Source organism: Malania oleifera, chromosome 1 (genome assembly GCF_029873635.1).
Source record: "Malania oleifera isolate guangnan ecotype guangnan chromosome 1, ASM2987363v1, whole genome shotgun sequence".
Taxonomy (NCBI): domain Eukaryota; kingdom Viridiplantae; phylum Streptophyta; class Magnoliopsida; order Santalales; family Ximeniaceae; genus Malania; species Malania oleifera.
The window spans coordinates 154442299-154464974 of record NC_080417.1 but is presented as its reverse complement, the minus strand read 5'-3'; the positions used below and the strand labels follow the sequence as shown (position 1 = coordinate 154464974).

Here is a 22676-nt window from a genome sequence, read left to right as displayed (position 1 = left end):
AAGAAATTCATGGGTATTAAGCTGACTCGAAAAGGAATTAATATGTTCTTCCCTTAATATGCTGATTAAATCTTGCTTTACTTTTTTCATATACTTATTTCATGTCTTAAAATTCATTATCCTTTTGTAAATTTATATCACTTTGCACCTAATCTACTGTATAATAAGAGTGTCATTTTTTCACCCAACCTGCATATTTCTTATTTACAGTTCCGACTATATTTTATGATTTGTAATTGATGGTACTACGATTTTCTTATGAAATGATGGATGCATATACATATATAATGCAATTGTTGTTCTTGAGCTTTTTCTGTTTTACACATTTCAAATTATTTGACAAGTGGACATTCAATCATCTAAGAATAGACCTGTTAGAATCCGTCCATCTATCATGAATATTCATTTAATGTGAGACGTTACTTCATGTACCGAGGCGGAGGCACTTGCCATTGTACCAAGACACGGCCTCCCTTTTTTGCATGATGTAACATTCAAAATTCATAACAGATCATATTCTTCATCAAAAAGTGAAAATTTTATAATTTTGCCTCATTAATCTTTATTAGATTTTCTCAAATATTTACAATTACAATTCATAACCACAAATCAAATCATTATGATGGATATTCATAATCTATCTAATCATTATTCACTTATCAATTTTGTCAATGTCCTTAATTCATTTCTTATTATGATTCCGGAATTTATGGATGGTAGGTAGGTTAGGAATATTTTCGTGGGCCTGGGCTTTAGTCCTTCTGCAAGGCCCACCATTCAGGTGAGAAATAATACACTGGGCCAGGCCTGTGGAAAAATGAGTTCAGGTGGACTTGTTGGCCATTGGTTCGATGGTGCCACCGTCAATGTCCAAAATGATGTCGTTTTGCCTTCTAGTTTGCGTACTCTATTCCATAAGTAAGGAAAGTGGGAAACTGATGTCCTCCTGCCCTCCCTCACTCCAGCCCATCACACAAATAGAGCTCGTAGTGGGCTTGAAGGTTCACTCTTTTTTTTCGTTACTTTAATTTGTTGTTTGGCATTTATTTAAAAAAAAAAAAAAATTGTTTTTGTGCTTTTGAGAATGATGTCTTAACTCTTAAGACATCTTCCCCCTATATATATATATATATATATATATATATATGTAGAACTTGAGGTATTTAACAAATCACTCTTCCTTCCCACTTAAGATTTCAGAAGCAGAGCAAGGGTGTAATTGTTTCGACAGCATGGGAGCATCAGAAAGCAGAGATCAGAGCAGCAATGGCACTGATGACAGCAGAAGAAGATCAGATGAAAATTCGTCGCAAATCTCCACCACGTCCATTGCAGTCGCCGGTGCTGTTGGGGCTGCAGTTGGTGCAGGCCTGCTCGCGTGGAACAGGTCCCGTGCTGCCTCCACCGAACCAGAAGACTCCCCTCAGAACAAATCATACCTAATCTGGGGGTCAAACTCCATGATCCCAAACCCAAGAACATCATTGCATTACGTTGATGATCATGACGATGATGATGGTGCTGATCTTGGAGATGAAGATCGGTATCATCTCGAAGCAGCACAAATACACAAGTGGGTGGCGCCTCCAATTGGCGCGTGGATGGTGAACACAGATGGGTCGCATATCCAGGGCTCCCGTGGCGGGGCTGGAGGCATAATCAGGAACTACAAGGGACAGCCTATTGCAGCGTTTGCGTGTGCTTTTGAGGAAGAAGATGTGCTTGTCCACGAACTGCAGGCCATCCTTCATGGCATCAATTTGGCCCTGGAGATTGGGGACCAGAATCAGATCATAGTTGCCACGGACTGCAAAAGCGCCTACGATGACATAAACATGCCGGATCAGATAGTAAATCAAAAAATCAAGAACCCATTAGTCCGAGAACTGGTGAAACTTGTTAAAGTGGCCATGAGGGGATTTGAGCGCTGTACTCTAACCCATGTTCACAGGAACTCAAACAAGGTGGCAGATTATTTTTCCCGTCTGTGCAGCGAGATTGGAGAACAGAGGACACTGTATCCAGGTGAGTTCACCGGTCCAGCTTGGAAGCTCATTAAGGAAGATGTCAATGGCTTGATTAATTAATAATCAACAGTGCTATTATATGCCCTTCTGTCTCATCCAGCTTTGTTTTCTCTCTCTTTGGACTCTGTTTTTGTACAAGCGAAATGCATACGTTTGTCTCGTACACTATGGGGATGGTGAGAAGAGATATATTTTACATCCCCCGGTTGGGGGTTGTCTATTGTCTATCTATGGTAGAATCGGCCGGGGACCATAAGAGGCCGTCGGTTACCATTTATTTAGCTCTGTTTTGTCTCTTGTGGACTCTGTTTTTGTACATGCAACTGTTGGTTTGGGAGCCAAATCTCTGTTGTGCTTTATTTTGTTTTAATATAAGCTGTGTCCATGTGTGTTTTATGGTTACTATAAAGTAATATCTTGTTCTGAAATTATTGTCTATAGTGCATGGTATATTTTCTAAGAGCTTTTTTTGGGTTGTCTTAAGGCTCCGAACTCAAAAAATATTATAAAAATAAAAGAAAAAGAAAATATCTAGCAATTTATATTTTCAGGTTTATTAAAGAAAATAAGAAAAAAATAAAAAATATAATAGATCTATGAATAAAATATAGTATTAAATAGAGAAGGAAATTAAGTGGAAAAGTATTTTTTTCTTTTCCTTTTGCAAGAAAAATTTAAGAATTTGAAACTTCTAATTTAAGTTCTTTATAATTGGATGATAGCTCTGCCCACTGTGTTATTGAGAGAAAATCTTATCCAAAATGTGCAAATGTTTTTTAGGGACGTGGAATCCCCAATAAACTAAAATCCAGTAAACTTTTTTTAAAATGTTTTATTTAATAAAAATATAAAAGAATGCTACTTCACTAGGAACTTGGAAAAGAGATAAAGGCATATGATGAACAGGATCTTTCACCAGTACTTGGATCAATTTGTGATAGTGTTTATTGATGATATATACTAGTGTATTCAAAGAGCCCAGAGGAACATGAGGAGCATCTGAATATAGTACTTCAGGTATTGCGAGAAAAGAAGCTTTATGCGAAGCTCAAGAAGTGTGAATTATGGTTGGAACAGGTTACCTTCCTTGGACACGTCATATCCAAGGGTGGTATTTCTGTTGATCCAAGTAAGATTGAGGCGGTAGTAGATTGGGTACGACCAAAGAATGTGCACGAGATCAGGAGTTTCCTAGGATTGGCTGGGTACTACCGCAGGTTTGTTGAGGGCTTCTCTAGATTGTCAGGCCCACTTACCCTATTGACCAGGAAGGGAGCGAAGTTTGAGTGGTCTGATGAATGTGAACAGAGCTTCCAGGAGTTGAAGCAGCGACTCATCACTGCGCCTGTGTTGATGATTACTTCAGGAGAAAAGGGGTTCGTAATTTATAGTGATGCGTCTCATAAAGGGCTCGGATGCGTGTTGATGCAGCGGGGGAAAGTGATAGCCTATGCCTCACGACAGTTGAAAGAATATGAGAAGAACTATCCTACTCACGATCTAGAGTTGGCGGCGGTTGTTTACGCACTGAAGACTTGGAGGCACTATCTATATGGGGCTAGGTGTGAGATATTTACTGACCATAAGAGTTTAAAGTATTTCTTCACGCAGAAGGAATTGAATATGAGGCAGAGGAGATGGCTGGAGCTAATAAAGGATTACGATTGCACTATTAGCTACCACCCGGGAAAGGCTAATGTAGTCGCTGATGCTTTGAGTCGAAAATCAGTGGATTCATCTGTATCCGCAGTGGAGATTCAACATCCGATTCAGATGGATCTGGAGAGGCTTGGTGTGGAGCTGGTAGAGGGCGATCACCAGGCGTTGATTGCTGACTTGGTTTTGCAGCCGACTCTACTGGAGAGGATTAAAGCAGCTCAGAGGAATGATGCAGAACTAGTCGAGCTTATGAGAAAGGTACAGGATGGTCAGAAACCAGAGTTCAGCATTTCAGATGATGGAGCCCTGAGGTTCCATACCAGGTTATGTGTTCTTGCTGATCGTGAGATCAAGAAAGTCATTCTAGAGGAAGCACATCGGTCATTATATACTGTACTTCCAGCTAGCACTAAAATGTACAGGGATCTCCGAGAGTCCTTTTGGTGGAGCAACATGAAGAGGGAGATAGCTCAGTTTGTGGGTCAATGTTTAACGTGCCAGCAAGTGAAGGCTGAGCATCAGAGACCGGCGGGATCGTTGCAGCCACTCCACATTCCCTAGTGGAAGTGGGAGCATATAGCGATGGATTTCGTCTTAGGATTACCGCCAGCATTGCATGGACATGACGCTATTTGGGTAGTGGTAGATCGATTGATGAAGACTGCCCACTTTTTGCCGATCAGAGTTAGCTCCTCCATGGACAGATTGGCTGAGTTATACATCCAGGAGATAGTTAGACTCCACGGCGTCCCAGTGTCCATAGTTTCAGATAGAGACCCACGGTTCACATCTCGTTTTTGGAAGAGTCTGCAAGAGGCCATGGGTTCTCAGTTCTCGTTCAGCACAGCTTTTCACCCTCAGATAGATGGACAGACAGAGAGGACGATACAGATTCTGGAGGATATGCTGCGAGCATGTGTGCTGGACTTTGGAGGTCGTTGGATACAATATTTGCCACTGGTTGAGTTTGCGTATAACAACAGCTACCAAGCCAGCATTGGGATGGCATCATATGAGGCACTGTATGGCAGGAGGTGCCGATCCCCGTTGTACTGGGATGAGGTTGGTGAGAGATAGGTATTGGGGCCAGAGCTGATACAGCAGACTCAGGATAAAGTCAGACTCATCAGAGACAGGATCAGGACCGCGCAGAGCCGACAAAAGAGTTATGCTGACACTCGTCGGCGAGAATTGGAGTTTGACACAGGAGATCACGTATTCCTGAAGGTGGCACCGCTGAAAGGTGTTATTAAGTTTGGGAGGAAGGGTAAGCTGAGCTCTAGGTATATTGGACCATTCGAGATTCTTGAGAGAGTGAGTCCAGTTGCCTATCGTTTGGCATTACCACCGGTCCTATCTAGGATCCATGACGTATTCCACATTTCTATGCTGAGGAAATACGTCCCAGACCCCTCCCATGTGATCAGATATGAGGCACTGGAGTTGGGTGATACTTTAGCTTATGAGGAAGTGCCAGTGCAGATTCTTGACTAGAAGGAACAGGAGTTACACACGAAGAAGATTCCACTGGTAAAAGTTCTATGGCGCAACCATGCCATTGAGGAGGCTTCCTGGGAACTAGAGGATCAAATGCGCCAGAGATATCCACACTTATTCAGTGGAGTTTAGCCAGTCAGAGTAAAAAGAATAATATTGTGTAGTTTCTATTTGTATAGTGTAACATAGGATAGATAGGGTTTTCAGTTTTTGAAACGTGAATGGTTTTGGGAGAATTTTGAATAGTTGTAATTTCTTAGAGCCTCGTTGTAACCACAATATTCCTTCGCCATAAGTGAGGGTAATCAATAAACATTGGAAGTGTTTTCGCTAAGGAAGGAAAACAGAGGAATGACAAATTTCGAGCCACTCCCTATATGATGTACTCTCGCCAATGCCTCCACATAGTCACGTACATTGCGTAGCAGTGATTACACCTATTTGAGGAATGATTTTTACATATAATTGTACCGTTAAATATGTCGAACCTATGCAGTGTGCATCCAACACAATGCGCAGACCATAATTATCAGATATGGGAATAGCCTCGTAGAGGACTGTATTATTGAACCCTCGCAAAGGGTATCTTGCGGTCACCTACAATGCATATTGATTTGGATCAATATGCAAATATTTATATATCTTCGTATATAATTTATTTAATTTACACTTATAGCTAATTCAAATTGGTTGAACTGGCGGACTACTATAACTAACATCATCTGCTCCGATTATGATGTCCCCTATATACAATAATACTGTCATCGGAGCACTGTTTGAGCTTCCTGCCATTTACATCGGCGCTTAGGAAATAAAAAAGACCTACACAAAATAAAATTGTATGTATAAGTGATATGTGTTACTTATAGTAATCAAGAATTAAATTCACTAAGTTTAGTCATCTTATAACTCTATTATGATCATTAAACTCTCTTATAGCTTTTAAATTTTTGAGTATATAGATTTTAGAGTGTCTTTATTTTGTTAAAAAAATTTTAAACCTTAGATTTGGATTTGAATGTATTTGAATAATTTTTAATATAATTTTACATTGCATTTTATTTAAACCCAATGCAAATTCACATTCAAATCCAAGGTCTATCCAAAGATAAGGTAATAATATTTTTTTATCATAAAAATATATTATTTATACATGCATGTCAGAATGTTATTTAATTAAGTACAAATCACTTCATAAGTTAGGAAAATTCTTGAACTTTTAAAATATACTTGTGATTTTTTTTTATTTCATAAGTTGTGGTGATTTCTTAGGTTAACAATTTGAATACTCAGCATTTAAATAAGGAATAGAGATAGTGTGTTATTAAATATTTGGTATAAAACAATTATCTTCTTTAAATGAGTGAATTAAATAAAATTTTAATTATATAACAAAATTATTAATTTTTGCCCCAAAGAAAATAAAATAAGCATTAATATATTTTTGCAACATAAATTTATTGCCATGCATCAATTTAAAAATATGTATCTTCAAGTAAAATTATATATGCTTTTACATTCAAATTTATTGAAATTCATACAATCTACAATTTAAGTTCGCGAACTTGTGTTCTCAAATGGAACACATAAAAAAAATTACCAAGTAACTATAATCCGGCTCTTCCATGCATAAGAAAGAACAAGATCAAGGAGATCATAGGATTAGTGTCGATATATGTAATGTCAACGAGAGGTTAGTGTTATATTTTTTTAACATTGCAAGAGATTTGTGTTTTTTTTTTTTGGTAATATTTTTTTTAAAGAAAAATTATATAAATCCTTCCTAGGGATTAACCAAAACCACGTTCAATCATCTTATAACTCTATTATGATCATTAAACTCTCTTATAACTTTTAAATTTTTTAGTATATAGATTTTATTAATTAACAATAATCTTATTATTAATATATATTTATAATATTTGATTATGACATTAATTTATGTTAAAAACAGTATCTATAACTAAATTAATTTTTTCATTTATTTAATATAAATTTAAATTTATAGATGATTCTCTTTATTCGTTCCATAATTTAATTATATTTTATTAATAATTAATAGTTTAATAAATAATATAACATTATTATATTTAATTAACAATAATCTTGTTATTAATGTATATTTATAGCATATTACTATGATATAAAATTAAGATTAAAACGAATATTACTAATTTAATTCAATATATTAATTTATTTAATGTTAATTTAAATTAATAAGTAGTTCTTGTTCAATCTAGAATTGAATTAAAATAATTAATATGTCATAATATATTGGTACGTATATGTGTGCGTACAGCTACATGCATACATCATTCGGAGCATTATCATTACTTTTTTCTTTTACAGAATAGTCTACTTTTTTTTTATTCTTTTAAATGTATTTAAAAATATAATTACAAATATATATACGATTTAAATATTACCTTTTTAAAAAATTATAATAAATTATTAACATCTTCAATGAAAAATTATATATTTAAAAACTTAATAAAGTGGTGCCCAAGTTGTAATGACCCGAATAATAATAGGATTTAAATAATAAAGAGAAAGGGAAATAGAGACCGTAACAGAAGGAGGAAGTCGAGCGTTTGTCTACGACATTGTACTTTGGAATGAATAACCTTGGGGAATCATCAAGGCTTCGTCGATGAATATAGAGGATTCGTCGACAAAGGTATAAGAAAATTCGTGGAGGAATACAGGGGATTCGTCGACGAAGATTGAATTTTGTCGATGAAGAAATACCGAGAGAGGTTTGAGCCGACTAAATTTCGTCAACGAATTTATTAAAGGATTCGTCGATGAATGACATGGCTCGTCGATGAATCTAGTTCTATAAATATCAAAAATCAAAATTTTTACTTTCAAATTAATAAATCTCTCTCCTCTCTCTCCCCCCTTTGGTTTTCTCTCTCTTTTTAGTCGATTTCGGGTCAGATTTACACCGGATCGACAATTCGAAGCCACCACGACGCTCCTGGGATAGTTCTCTACAAGTCTACTGGAGTGGATCGTCGGTGAGGCTGAGTTGGAAACCATCACAAATCCAGGGTAAGGCTTTCTACTAAATATTTGGATTTTTGGTAGTTGTAGAAAGTGTTATACGCTTAGAAATATTGAACTTTAGTTCTGGGAAATGCTATTTTCAGGGTGTTGAGTTGGGAGTCCTGCGGGTGCAAGACAGATTTTCTTATGGGCTTTTCAAAAATCAGGTAAGGGGATAAACTAAGATAGTCCTTTTTGAGGAAATGTATGTATATATATAGCATTTGATTTCTAGAAAGTAAACATGTTTATATATATGATTTATATTTGGGAAAACACTGTTAAAATGATGACACGTTGAATATGTGAAAGACCTGTTAGTGTGGCATGAGTATAAATGTTATGAAATACTGTTTTCTGGAAATGTGATTATGATACGGATTTTTATAATGGAAAATCGGCGTACGAGCCGAGATTTTTATATATTTGCTGGAGTACGGGCCGTGCTATATGTATGATCTGCCAGCGTATGGGTTGTGCTATGATTTGCCAGCGTACGGGCCGAGCCATGTATATGTTTGCCAGCGCACGGGCTGAGCTATGGATATGTTTGCTGGCGTATGGGCCGAGCTATGGAAATGATTTGCTAGCGTACGTGTTGTGCTATGATTTGCAGCGTACGGGCCGAGTTATGGTAAAATGTGTAATACCGGCGTATGGGCTGATGATTTTTATGACATACGTATATATATGCAACATGATATGATTGATTTGGTAATTAATGATATGAAATATTCATGTATCACAATTTTAGTATATGTTATATGGTACCAAAACCTGGTTGGCTTGGTATTGGCTAGCACTTGCACGGTACTGTTACTATATCTCCATGGTTTTCGTGATCATGATATTTGTGTTAATGCCGCTGTACGGAGTGGTGTGAGATTGAATGGTTGATGTGGTTTATAAGAAGTGTGTGAGCGCCCCTGGTGTACGGACCAGGTTTAGCAGACTCATCAGACTTACAGACTGTACTATTGACTTGACAGTGGTCCGTCAACTATTGCCAGGTCCCGCCTTCGGGCCACACAACCCAGTCATGTTTGGGTAGTACATGACAACAGCCAACTAACCTACTAGGAATGTTTTTGTATTATTATTATATGAGATGAAATATGTTTATGAAAATGTAGTATGTTCTGCCATGTTTTGATGATATATATGTTCTCCCAGATTTGATATAACAATTGCTGAATATGTTCTATATGGTATATGTATAACACGGAATACTCATGTTGTCACACACTGGTATTAGTTTATTTCCCTTACTGAGAGGTGTCTCACCCCAAAATTCTATACCCTAGATAAGAGAGTGGGAAAAGCCCTGTTGATCTAGAGCTGTAGATCTATCCTTCTAGAAGGGTAAGTATTTTGACAAGGTCGTATATACAGTGGATATAGTGACTCTGGTATTTGTGGTAATGAAATGGATGTTTTTGTGTTTATAATATTGTGATTATATGTTTCTTACTGCTTAGGCTTTCGTTTTGTGTTCTAATGAATACCTGGTATCCACGGGTCCAGGTGGATTATGATATGCTGAGATTTATGCTGTTGATTTTATTTATATAAAAAAAAAAATGGAAATTAAGCAGGTCGTCACATAAGTTCATTTATAAGCTTGACTAATACACCAAGTTAACAAGCTTGTCCTTCTACCCTTCTCAACATAAATATAAAGGTTTTTATCTCAATTCAAAAGCCCTTAACGCCCAATCATAATAGTTAAACTACTAGTGGTCTTTTAATTAGTTAATTGTCCACCATTCAATCAACAAGTTCTTCGTTTTTGTATGGAATAAAACAAATTATTGTGGACCCTAATCTAAATTTTTAAAAATCATCACAAAACCCTATTGAGGTTTAAATTTATTGATAACACGTACTTTTAAGATAATATTTAGTTTCATATTTCAATTAGTAAATCAATAAATGCTATACAAAATATAGTTTTTGTTATGCGAAATAACATAACACATATGATTAAATTATTATTTTAAAGGAAATTGGTTTTTAAAAAATTTAAAATAAACATTCATATTTAATATTGACGATTCTACTAAAAATGAATGTTACCAAAATGTAATATTAGAATTCAAATTCAAAATCAAAGCTAACCGAGCTCTCTAATATATATAAACTGAAATTATTTGATAGTTTTAATACTACTAATCCAAATATAGTTTAATTCATATATTTTTAATTAGTAAAATTAAGGATTTCTATTTACTGATTTTATTCAATTATTATTGTCACTTTAGTTAAATCTAAAAGTACTAGAGTATCCCTATATTATATATATCAAAATAATGTGGGTAAGCAATGGAATTACATACATATAATATTAAAAGAGAGATAAGGGAAAGTAAAATAAATTTATTTTGTAGTGATTTCATTATGTGAGATTAGTTTGGCTAATAAGCAAGTTCAATTGGTTGCTAATTACACTTCAGCATAAAAATTAATTTGAAATTTGTATGTTATTAAATTTAAAATACTTAACACAAAATCAAATCATAAAACCCGAAGTTTAATTTTATTGATAACATGAAATTTCAGTGAGTCAAAGATTAAGTTTAGCAAAATATTAAACTTAATAAAATGATAATTATACCCTTCCACTCGATTTAGATGAAATAAATTAAGATAATAAACAACATGCATTTAGAAATAAAATGCAAATATATCAAATAAAGATGATTCCATAGCTAAAGAACATAGAAATACAAAAATAATTATATAATCCAAACAAATAAATTTCATGCATCTCGTTTTTGTTAGGGCATATATTGTATCATAAAAAATAAAATTCAAATACAAAAAAAACCTAACCTTAAACTCAGACGTTTTCGAACGAAGCCTTTAAACAGTGAAAGACACACTAAACTCTTTTATTAATCAAACGAACTCTTCGGTCAAATGAATTAATTTAAAATTTATGAACAAAGCAAATGGTGGATTTGTCTTACCCCATCTCCTCGAGTTTATATAGCTGCTCCTCAACGGTTAGACAGCCTCCCGACGAGCAATGGTCACCTGCAACCTGCAACACGTCCGACCTCTGCTTGCTCTGCTCCTCCCCGTCTCTCTACAAAGCTTGCGTAGGAGGACCTACTCGCAGTTTGCGAACACAATGGAAGGAGGAAGGACTTTGTAAGGGCTGAAGCAAATCTTGCTGGACGAACCAACAAGTTTTGCCATGCGTCGAACGCCGACTGGATGGGCAGTAAGTATCCGAAGCAAATCTCGCTGGACGAACCAGTGAAATTTGCCACGCGTCCAACGCCGATTGGATGGGCAATAAGTATCCGAAACAAATCTTGGTGGATGAACCAACGAGATTTGCCACGCGTCCAACGCCGGTTGTTTGAGCGATTAGTGTTCACAAGAAAATCTCACTAGATGAACCAGCGAGATTTGCCACGCGTCCACACTAGCATCCTTCATCAAAAATAAATCTCGCTACTTCAAGTAGCGAGATTACGTTAGAATCATTCTGAAAAATACTTCATAGAATATGATATTATTTAATATATTTTTTTAAAAAAACAGTTAAACCAGGAAAAAACTCGATTAATGGTTGCTTAAGAAAATGAAGTTGTGGTATGCTGGGTCTGCCGTCTATTTGAAGAAAGCTAAACTGAAATGGGCTTGGGCCCGTCCCTATATATCGGACCGAGTCAGGTCCAGCCCAACCCGGCCCAGATGCAACCGCATAAACCCCAATCAGCATCTGTCCGCACAGGGCTGACCCCATTCTTCAAGCAGGCGAGTACCCAAAGCCATTTATTTTCTTCATCAGCGACACTGTTCTCCGTACTCTTGGCGAATTGAATTCTACCCAGAATGCCAAATAGCGCAATCAGTGTGATCCAAGTACGTAAAAGAACTAAATTTATATATCCTCTGTTACGCATTTCATCGAACAGATGTGTAGTCGGCTGATGACAGTCGGATGCCCTCTGCATTTAAGTGTAGTTCGCTTATGAACGTGCTACTGCCCTGATTTTTTTGTTCTGTTTGAAGAGTAATGTTTCTCAGTTTACGCATGTTGAGCTAAATTGCAAATCATTTTGATGTTTTTAAAGGAAACCCTATAAGGCATTTCCATCCACATGATGCATACACGGTGAATCTTTGACTGGATAGCTGCCCTAGTTTTTAAGTTTTTGAATCCTATCGTTCCCCATTTTAAATATGAGTTGTTGTGGTGAAAACTGTATAAATTTTAGCTGTTTGTGTTTTATGATTGTGCAGGGTATGCATTGACATTAGCGAAGCACTGTGGTTTTAGATGGAATTTCAGAAATGGTTCGCATTGCCAGTGAATGAGAGAATGCTTTTGTTAGTCAAACTTAAAAGTTCCAACCAACTCACCCTCATTCCTCAGAAGCTAACACGATTTTGGCCAATAGCTCTTAAATCAACTTGCGGTCATTCTCCCCTCCCAGAAACCCGGATTGAAGTAGAAGGCATTACCAGAATAATTAACGACCACCCGTTTCCTGATTACCCACTTCAACCTAGCCTTCTCCACCATATCCCACCATCTGCCCTTTCCACCACCTTTGTGGAGAATGTTCTGGGTCGCCTCTTTGCAGCTCACTCCAATGGCCTCAAAGCATTTGAATTTTTCAAATTTTCTCTCCAGCATTCCCCAACCCCTTTGAGTTCTGATGCTTTTGAAAAGACTCTTCACATTCTTTCACGGATGCGCTATTTTGATAAAGCTTGGGAATTGTTGGAAGAAATGCAACGGACACACCCTTCATTGCTTACCCAGAAGTCAATGAGCATCATGCTATCGAAAATTGCTAAATTTCAATCCTATGAAGATACTCTCGAAGCATTTGCGCGGATGGAGAATGATATATTTGTTGGGACGAAATTTGGTACAGACGAGCTCAACATACTCCTTCGAGCATTTTGCACACAAAGGCAGATGAAGGAGGCGCGGTCTGTTTTTCATAAGATGCATTCTCGGTTCTCCCCCAACACTAAAACCATGAATATCTTGCTTTTAGGGTTCAAAGAGTTGGGCGATGTTACTGCAGTGGAACTGTTTTACCACGAGATGGTTCGAAGAGGTTTTAAGCCCAACAATGTAACCTATAATATCAGAATTGATGCTTACTGCAAGCGAGGTTGCTTTGGTGATGGACTTAGACTTCTTGAAGAAATGGAACGGGTAAATTGCTTGCCGACATTAGAAACAATAACTACTTTAATTCATGGAGCAGGGGTTGCTCGAAACATATTAAAGGCACAACAGCTGTTTGAGGAAATTCCAAGAAAAAATTTAAAACCTGATGTTGGGGCTTATAATGCCCTTATAAGTTCTCTCATTAGATTCAAAGATGTGAAGTCTGCAGTTGGGTTGATGGATGACATGGAAGAAAAAAATATTGGGTTTGATAGTGTGACATACCATACCATGTTCTTTGGATTGATGAAGTTAAATGGCATTGATGGTGTTTTGGATCTCTATTACAAGATGACTGGGAGTAATTTCATGCCAAAGACACGAACTGTGGTTATGTTAATGAAATTATTCTGCGAAAATCGTCGGCTTGACTTGGGGTTGAATTTGTGGTGTTACCTTATGGGGAGGGGCTATTGTCCTCATGGTCATGCACTGGACCTTTTGGTAACTGGGTTGTGCTCCCATGGGAGGGTGCAAGAAGCTTTTGAGTGCTCCAGACAAACATTGGATAGAGGAAGACACATAAGTGAAGCTGCATTTAGGATGTTGCAGAGGTATTTGCTGCAGGCAGGTATGACAGATGAGTTGAGGATGCTTGACCAGAGGATAAAGACATTACAAACTGTTTTGCCCCTATCAAGGGGGCATGCTTTGGGTCTTCCTACCTCCATTGGTGCGAATTAAAATGGTTTAGATTACATTAGAACGAGTCTATTTCCTCTGTATGTGTTCTAATATATGTTTGAATGTTATTTCTCATGATGGGTGCTTTCTTGGTTGCTCTTGATATATATATATATATATATATATAAAAGAGGTTGTATGAATATAAATTTTGTGCATCCACTTTCTTACATATAGGTAATCATAAGACTTGTCATTCTTGATATGTGGAAACATAGGTTACCTTGAAGGAAAATATTTCTCAAATTTGGAACTATCTAAAATTCATGCTCTGCAGTTTACTTGAAAATTGTTTTTTTTTTGCTTCCAATTATCTATCCATAGTAGAAGAAGAGAAACGTAGGGTTCTTTTTCATGGTATTTTTCCATGCTCATAGCAAGTAGGAAAATGACTTATAACTTCTCAAATTTTTTATCTTACTACAGTAAGTTTTGGCATGACTAACACTGAAGTTCCTTTTTTTTTTTCCTTCTTCTGGTGGCCCTTGCGAAAACAGCATGAGATTGAACTGTACAAGTAAGCATTTGCTCTACTGTGTTCCTCTTTGGCAAGTAAAAGATACTTTGATTGATCCTGTAGCTGAATCTCTAGTCCTTTGTACAACCCTTAGCCAACTTCCATGCTGTTTCTGGGGTTTGACAAAGGGGAACTGCTGCATGAGTGGGCCATTACCTTATCACTTGACCTAGTTGCATTTGGTAAACCTAGTGTGCACACTATGCCTTTGAGGCATATTTTGATCTGATGAGAAAATTTAAATTATGTTTACAAGCCAAATATCTAAATAATGTCAAAAGAATTTCTTGAATTGTTATCTTATGTTGTATAATGCTTCTTGAAACAATTCTAAAAGTACATTATTTTTTAGGTTTATGAGTTATGTTTTTGTGATGTGCTGATTTCACAGTTGGAATTTTTACGGGCTTACCTTATTCAAGTTAACTACAAAAGTAAAAAAATTCAATGCTCAGTCCCTTCCAATCTTATAATTTATTTCATGAAAAAATACAGATTACCATCTAATAGGATCTTGAAGTTACATTAGTTGTCCAAATATGTGGAAAAAAATGTTCTATGTAATCCAGAAATGGGCATTATTTCTGGTTATTTGCATACATCTCTACCTTTCACCGCAATATTCAATGTTGAAAAGCTATCTTTATAAGAATTCATCTGTATTATTATGCAGATTATTGCCTATACAGTCTTTGGTTATCACTAAGGCTCCATTTGGAAATTGGAAAACATAAAGGAAAGTAAAGGAAAATATTAAGGAATTTAATTTTTATTGTTTGATTATCAAAGAAAATATAAAGTAAACCAATAAACAATTTTATTTTATTTTACATGTCATGAACTTTGATTTTTATTAATTTTTAATTATATTTGAAGAAATTTTAATTCTTAACATATTTACAACAACAACAAAATCAAGCCTTAAGTCCCACTAGGTGGGTCGGCTATATGAATCTTTTTTCGCCAATTTATGCGATCATGGAGCATTTCTTTTGACGAATTCAGGGCTATTAAATCCTTACTCGCTATCTCATTCTAAGTAATTTTTGGTCTACCTTTACCTCTTCTACTACCACTCACAGTAACTAACTCAGTCTTTCTCACTGCTGCACACTATGTGGTCTGCGTTGCAAGTGTCTAAACTAGTTTAGTCGTCCCTTCCTTATCTTATCTTCTATAAGAGCTACACCTAACTTACCGTGAATATGTTCATTTCTTAATTTATCTTTCAGTGTTATACCACTCATCCATTTAAGCATTCTCATCTCGACAACTTTTACCTTTTGGATATTCTGTTTCTTCGTCGCTCAACATTTTGATCCATATAGCATAGCTGGTATTGTAGTCGTCCTATAAAACTTTCCTTTTAATTTTAAGGGTATTCTACGATCACAATCATAAATCACACTTGAAGCACTTCTCCATTTTACTAGCCTGCCTTAACTCTATGCATTACATGCTCTTCAATTTCTCCTCCAGCTTGCACAATAGATCCAAGGTATCGAAATCTACAAATGCTATTTATTTCTTCATCATCAAGTTTAACTTTGTCTCCAATATTCCTCCTATTAATACTAAAATTACATTTCATATATTCAGTCTTATTTCTACTTATCCTAAAGCCTCTAGATTCTAAAGCTTCTCTCCATAATTCTAACTTATCCTCTACTCCCCCCGTAATTTCATCAATCAATACAATATCATCTGCAAATAACATACACCATGGAATCTCATTTTGGATACTCTTAACAGTTGATCCATCACTAAAGCAAAAATATGGTTCAAAGCAGATACTTGATGTACACCTATGATGATTGGAAATTCTCTAGTTTTTCCATCTATAGTCCTTACACTAGTCATTACTGCATCGTACATATCCTTAATGACATCAGTGTACCTACAACATACACTTTTTTTTTTTTTAAAACTTACCATAGAACTTCCTTAGGTACCATATTATATGCTTTCTCTAAGTCAATAAATACCATATGTTAGTCTTGGTGGCTACACCATCATTGTTTAAAGTGTTTTGATGATATTAACCTATATATTGTTTCTAGTGTTTTCCTATCTTTGCAAATCATAGTTAGTACATGTTCAAAAAGGCAAAAATCGGACCGAGTAGACATCAAGAAGGAAAGATCAAATGGACACGTACTCGGTAAGACCCAAGCACGACCAAAGGAAGCTTAATGTTGTCTTATATGTATTTGGGGAGTGTTTGAGGTGGTGTTTTGTAACTCTTGCTGGTTTTGTTTCATTCATAATTTCTGAGCAAGAGTTGAGTAAAATGCATGCATACTAGGACACATGAGTTTATAGGGTTGCACTAAAGTCATAAACACAAACTCACCTTTTATGGCTTTCAAAGTCAAATTTAAAGAGTTTGTTAAATCAATCCTAAACTCAAACATGTTTTCAAAAGGGACAAGTTTTTAACATCTTGGTTTCATAAGCATTTTCAATACTTGGTCCCGCTTTTGTCAAAACATGGTTAATGTCCCAAAGCCTTAAAGAAGTCATGTATATTTTTCATAAAGGACATTCTAAGCATATAAGATATCATACAAGTTTCAGATGTGTTTTCATTAACAAGATATCTTATATTCAAGGGGAAACTCATTTGGACAAATATTAAACTTTATTAGACTTAATATATTTCATATAATTTTGTCCAAGAATGTTTTAAGTCATCAAATGGCTTTTTGACAAGGAAACACCGAGCAATCGTCGTTTAACGTACTGCAGCCTCGAGTCCTGAACACCTTTTGGTATTTGGGGCATAACTTTTGCTAGAAGAGTCCAAATAGGATGATCTTGGTGTCTATGGAAAGTTAAGAAAAAATCCCACAACTTTCATGTTGATGACTTTTTTTTTATTTTGGGTAATCGTCGACGTATGCAGGAAACCGTCAACAGTTTTAGAGAGCCCAGAAAAACAGTCGACGGCTTGGGGTGGTGACAGCGTCCCAACGGCTAGTTTTGTTTGGGAATTGCTTCCAACGGCTAGTTAATGGCTAGTAGGGGTTTTTGGCTATAAATACAAGTCCATAGACTTGTTTAGCATGGTTTTGAAGATTTATACAAGCTTATAGTGAACAATATCCTTGGTTCCAAAACCTAGCACATTGCATGTTAGTTCATATTCACAAGTGCTCATCTCTCTTGTTCTTTAATTGTGTTTGATTCAATTCTTGAGAGAGAAGTGTGGGGTTTGCTTTGTATTTAATATTTATTCATTCAAGGAACATTTTCATTGTAATCATCTTCTTCTTGTAAGGTTCTTTGTGAACCATTGTGAGGGTTCTTGGTGAACCGTTTGGTGAATTTGTTCTCGAGTATAGGGTTTGGTACCCGAGTTGTAAGGCTTGCTCTGCTGGGGAAGGAGAGTTTATAGTGGATTGTGAAATCCTTGACTTAGTGCTAAGGCGTGGACCTAGGTTTGGTGCCGAACCACGTTAAATCTTGTTATTGATTTTCTTTCCCTACTCTTTATTTTAAGTCTTGTGCATGATTTACTTTTGCTTATATTGTGATATAATTACTTGAAATCTTGCCAAGAGTTTTATTTTGTAGAGACACGAAAAGAGCCATTCACCACCCCTCTGACTCTATATTGCATATCCACTGCGGGGCACACGTATATACTCCCGGGCTACGCCGTCTAACACCATATGCAAGTCTCTCTTCTTTCCTCTAAGCTTTTTCCATTAATCTTCTTGATAGATATATATATTCTGTAGTAGATCTCTCAGGTATAAAACCAAATTGATTTTCTGATACCTTCGTTTCTAGTCTTAGTCTTTGTTCAACTACCTTTTCCTATAGTTTCATCGTATAACTCATAAGTTTAATTCCATGATAGTTATTACGATTTTGAATATCTCCTTTATTTTTGTATATAAGTATTAAAGTGCTTTTCCTTCATTTATTTGACATTTTCCTAGTTTTTATAGTTGTATTAAATAAATTAATTAAACATATAATTCCATTATCACCTAAGCATTTCCAAACTTCAATTGGGATGCTATCTGGTCTTATAGATTTTCCATTTTTCATCATTTTTAGCGCAAACTTAACCTTGTTAACTCTAATTTTACAAATAAATCTTATATTTTTAGTCTTTTCCTCATTTGTCAATTCTAAGTTTAAGCATTCTATTTGGTTTTCATTAAACAATTTATTAAAGTAACTTCGCCATTTTTCTTTTATGTTGTCTTCCTTAACCAAGACAATATTATCCTCACTTTTTATATATTTTACATTGCCTAAGTCCTCATTCTTTCTTTCTCTAGCTCTAGCAAGTTTAAAAACATCTCTTTCCCCTTCTTTTATATCTAACCTATCATACAAATTATTAAATGATCTATGTTTAACTTCACTAATGGCTTTTTTTTTGCATCTTTTCTTGCCTCTTTATACTTTTCAAAGTTATCCATGTGTCTACATTTTTGCCACATTTTATATCACATTCTTTTTGTCTTTTCGGCTTTTTGGACATCTTTATCCCACGACCAATTTTCTTTGCTACTCGAGAATCTTCCCTTTTATTCATCTAAAATCTCTTTTGCTATATTTTTAATAGAGTTAGCTATCCTACTCCAAAGAGTATTTGTATTTATCCCATCATCTATAGTCCAATCACCATCTTTGATCATTTTATCTATAAAGTTTATTATATTTTCTCCCTTTAGGTTCCATCACCTAGTTCTCTCACACTAGTTTATTTTATCCTTTCTCTTCCATTTTTTAATGCATATATCTAACACTAAGATTCTATGTTGTATACTTAAGCTTTCACCTGGAATAACTTTACAATCCTTGCATGATAACAATCTACCCTCCTAGTTAAGAAAAAATCTATTTGACTTTTATTTTGTCCACTTTTAAAGGTTATTAAGTGTTCTTCTCTCATCTTAAAACAATTATTCATTGTAATAAAATCATATGACATAACAAAGTCTAAGATCATCTCCCCAGGATCATTTTTGTCTCCATATCCATATCCTCCATGCATCCTCTCATAAGGTTCCCTTCCAACGTGTCCATTCAAGTCTTCTCCTATGAATATTTTCTTAGTTCTTGATATGCCTTGTATAATACTATCCATATCTTCCCAAAATTGTTTTTTATGATGTTCTGCTAGGCCTACTTAAGGAGCATAAGCACTAATGATATTTATTATCTCTTGGCCTAAGACCGCCTTGATTTTTATAATTCTATTCCCTACTCTATTTACATCTACAACGCCATCTTTTAAATTTTTGCCTACAATAACTCTTACCACATTCTTATGTTTTTCTTTTCTAGTGTACTAAAGTTTAAGTCCTGATTTATCAATTTCCCTAACTTTCTCCCCTACCCACTTAGTTTTTTGAAAGCAAATTATATTAATTTTTCTTTTAATCATTGTGTCTACAATTTTCATGCTTTTACTCGTAATTGCCCCTATATTCCAAGTTGTTGATCTAATCCTAGTCTCTTGAACTAGCTTTTTTTACTGGCCCATGTCCAAAAAAATGCAGGAAACCTCGCATATTTGACACCTTACTTGGGCACTGACGTGGCGTGTCACTTTGTGGTGATGACCTAGCCCACCCACGCCTACTTTTTGCTACACCTGGGTGGTACAAGTGCAACGCATTGCTCGTAGGGGACACCGTAACAAATATTCGCTAAGGATTCATGTCATAGTGATCTGACAAATTTCACGCTGGCTGTTAGCTACCTAATACAACCTTCCTCCTTTACTCGGGCTTGGGACCGGCTCTGTGAAAATATTAGGACATTAATTGCATCATAGGCGGAGTTTTAATTCTTAAGATATTTGAGATAGAAAATTCAGTGGATAATTTATTTGGTTCTTATTTTATTTTCCTTTCCTTTTGCAAAATCCTTGATCGAAACAGTGTAAAAGTATTCTTACTTGCTAATTAAGATTTTTTTTTTCTCTAGTTTGCATTTCAATCTACATTGCCTCTTTATTTTATTTTTACCTCAGCATATTTGCTTGATTAACTATGGAACACTAAATAGATTTCATGGAAGGAAGACAATTGTTTTATTTGCCTTCAAATTATATGCTAGCTAACGGACCCCAATAATAAACTCTTTTACATTTTTATTCAAGTGTTACATTTCAAAATTTCTTGTTGTATTACAATTCAAAGTTTTGTGATATGATCTGAGCCTCTGTTCGATGATATGGTGGAATACGGGTGCAAGAGAAGTTCAAGGTTTATCTCAGCAAAGAGAGAAAGGTTTGTCCAACTTTCCTATGCATATGTGTGCGTAGCAATGGTAGTAATATAAGGCATAATGGATTTGAATTGATGTTAGTAGCTTGCAATAGTTCTGTGATTTAGTAACAAGCTCTTTTTTACCCTTCTGTTGACTGCTGTATTCATAACTGTCTGTAAGAAAAATTGCCTTGAAGTTATACCCATTCTGTTTTAAACATGTGTATTGGAGAGAAGAATAATTATTATGTAACAACGAAAATCTTTGAAAAGCAGGTCCTTTATGAGGAAGCTGGACAGGTTACTATATCATGATTTTGTTCCACTATATTTGCATAGGTCCTTTGAAGAGTGAATTTAAACATGGCTACATTCATGGGTTAACTTTATTTATTAAATATAGCATCTATGCTGGAGCATTTTATGTTGATGCCCTGCTTATCGGGGGTGGAAGTCTAGAAGAGGAACTACTGTTGATCTTCTTATATGTTAACCTTAATATTCTCGGAATTACTTGAATACGTTTATGTTTCCACGTGTAACTTACAGCGAAGAGTTGGCTGGAGATGATGACACTTGGATTTTAATACTTACAACTTTCTGCCTGTCATTTGTTTATCTAGGCAAATGAAAGCAAATAACACAATGTAAGAGGTAGAAGCATATAAAACAAAAGCTGCTTGAAATTTTGAAAATAGGAAACATAGATAGCAGCATTTTTTTCCCCCTGTTGAGTTCTGACCTCATAATAGTATATTGTTGAAGCTTTCTTGCAAAATTATATTTTGTCCTGAAATTAGGCAACTGTCTGAATTCCAACACCCAGTAGCCCCTTTGTTAGTTACTCATGTCTCAAATTTTTTCTAAAATTATTTTTTATTTTTTTTTTTCTTTCGGCATGTCAGCTTTGCGTGGGATTTGGGGCGGAGCATGTGGTCTTCTGCCTGAGCAGCACTGTTGCTTTCCCTGTACAAGTGAGTACTGTTGGGCTGAGCGGAATGGCATTCGGTCTGCAATTCGCCTGCTCCCAGATTTGATTTCCCCACGGTTGGATTTCTGAACTCGTGGCGTCTCGTCTTGATGCATGTTCTGGGAGCACGTGAGCTTTGTGTAGGGTTTGGAGCGGAACATCCAGTCTTCTCTTAGGTTTGGTATGCCCTTGTGCCGACGAATTTACCTCTCTTCGTAGCTTTTGGCCTAATTGCATGTGTAACTGTGTAACAATAGATGGGATCTAGAGGGATAGGGGAGGGAATCATGCCACGGCAGGTAGAGAGAACTATTGATTTGGCTGTCAATTGTTTAGACGGCTTGGATGATTTTGCCATGTTGCAACTATAATGCCTCAGATCATAGGCTTCAACTGCTTCCACATACAATTTGTGGGTTTATTTTTGCTTCAGTGAGTTAAAGTTTGTGTTGGTGACTGTCTGCTCAGATGGTAAGCGTTCCTTCATTCTTAGATTGTCGTCTTATATATATATATATATATATATTATTTTTTTACTTATTTTTCCTCCTGGAATGGAGTTAATGAATAGGTATGGGGAGGGAAGGAATGGGAATTTTTTTTTTTAAATTTTTATATTGGCACGTAGGAGGTGACAATGCGGTTGCTGAGCTTTTGTGCCTATGAGAGGTGGGAGAATGATTTGTATTTTTGAAAACATATGTTTAATGTTTGGTATATTTGAAGATTCAATGTGGTTTTTTTGTTAGTTCTGATACTTATGCTAGAGCAGGTTTTAGTTTTGGTTTTTTATTTTTTCTCCCAGATTATATTCCCCCCCACACACACTTTC

General features: G+C 35.7%; 2 protein-coding genes across 5 annotated transcripts; both read left to right on the top strand.

Annotated features, from left to right (window-relative positions):
* Positions 1–836: 836 nt before the first annotated feature.
* On the top strand, positions 837–2455 carry LOC131167721 (uncharacterized). 2 transcript variants are annotated; one of them, XM_058126581.1, is made up of 2 exons: positions 837–1001; positions 1194–2455. In XM_058126581.1, exons 1-2 carry the CDS (start codon positions 852–854, stop codon positions 2085–2087), a joined length of 1044 nt encoding a protein of 347 aa, XP_057982564.1. In that variant the 5' UTR covers positions 837–851; the 3' UTR covers positions 2088–2455. The 2 variants fall into 2 exon arrangements, with proteins under 2 accessions (XP_057982564.1, XP_057982572.1); XM_058126589.1 differs by having other exon boundaries at positions 886–1001; positions 1201–2455.
* A 10045-nt stretch (positions 2456–12500) lies between these two features.
* Positions 12501–22145, top strand: LOC131167710 (pentatricopeptide repeat-containing protein At3g61360-like). Of its 3 annotated transcripts, none has more exons than XM_058126552.1 (2): positions 12501–14107; positions 21780–22145. In XM_058126552.1, the coding sequence occupies exons 1-2, from the start codon at positions 12526–12528 to the stop codon at positions 21932–21934; spliced, it is 1737 nt and encodes a 578-aa protein (XP_057982535.1). In that variant the 5' UTR covers positions 12501–12525; the 3' UTR covers positions 21935–22145. The 3 variants fall into 3 exon arrangements, 2 of the variants coding, with proteins under 2 accessions (XP_057982535.1, XP_057982544.1); XM_058126561.1 differs by lacking the exon at positions 21780–22145 and adding an exon at positions 20161–20420; XR_009140140.1 differs by lacking the exon at positions 12501–14107 and adding an exon at positions 18700–20895 and having other exon boundaries at positions 21780–21916.
* Positions 22146–22676: the final 531 nt, after the last annotated feature.

Coding starts and splice junctions, on each gene's coding strand:
- LOC131167721 (XM_058126581.1), top strand. CDS start 852: ATGGTGCCACCGTCAATGTCCAAAATGATGTCGTTTTGCCTTCTAGTT. Junction 1,002..1,193: donor AGCTCGTAGTGGGCTTGAAG/GTTCACTCTTTT, acceptor TTCCCACTTAAG/ATTTCAGAAGCAGAGCAAGG.
- LOC131167710 (XM_058126552.1), top strand. CDS start 12,526: ATGGAATTTCAGAAATGGTTCGCATTGCCAGTGAATGAGAGAATGCTT. Junction 14,108..21,779: donor GGGTCTTCCTACCTCCATTG/GTGCGAATTAAA, acceptor TCGGCATGTCAG/CTTTGCGTGGGATTTGGGGC.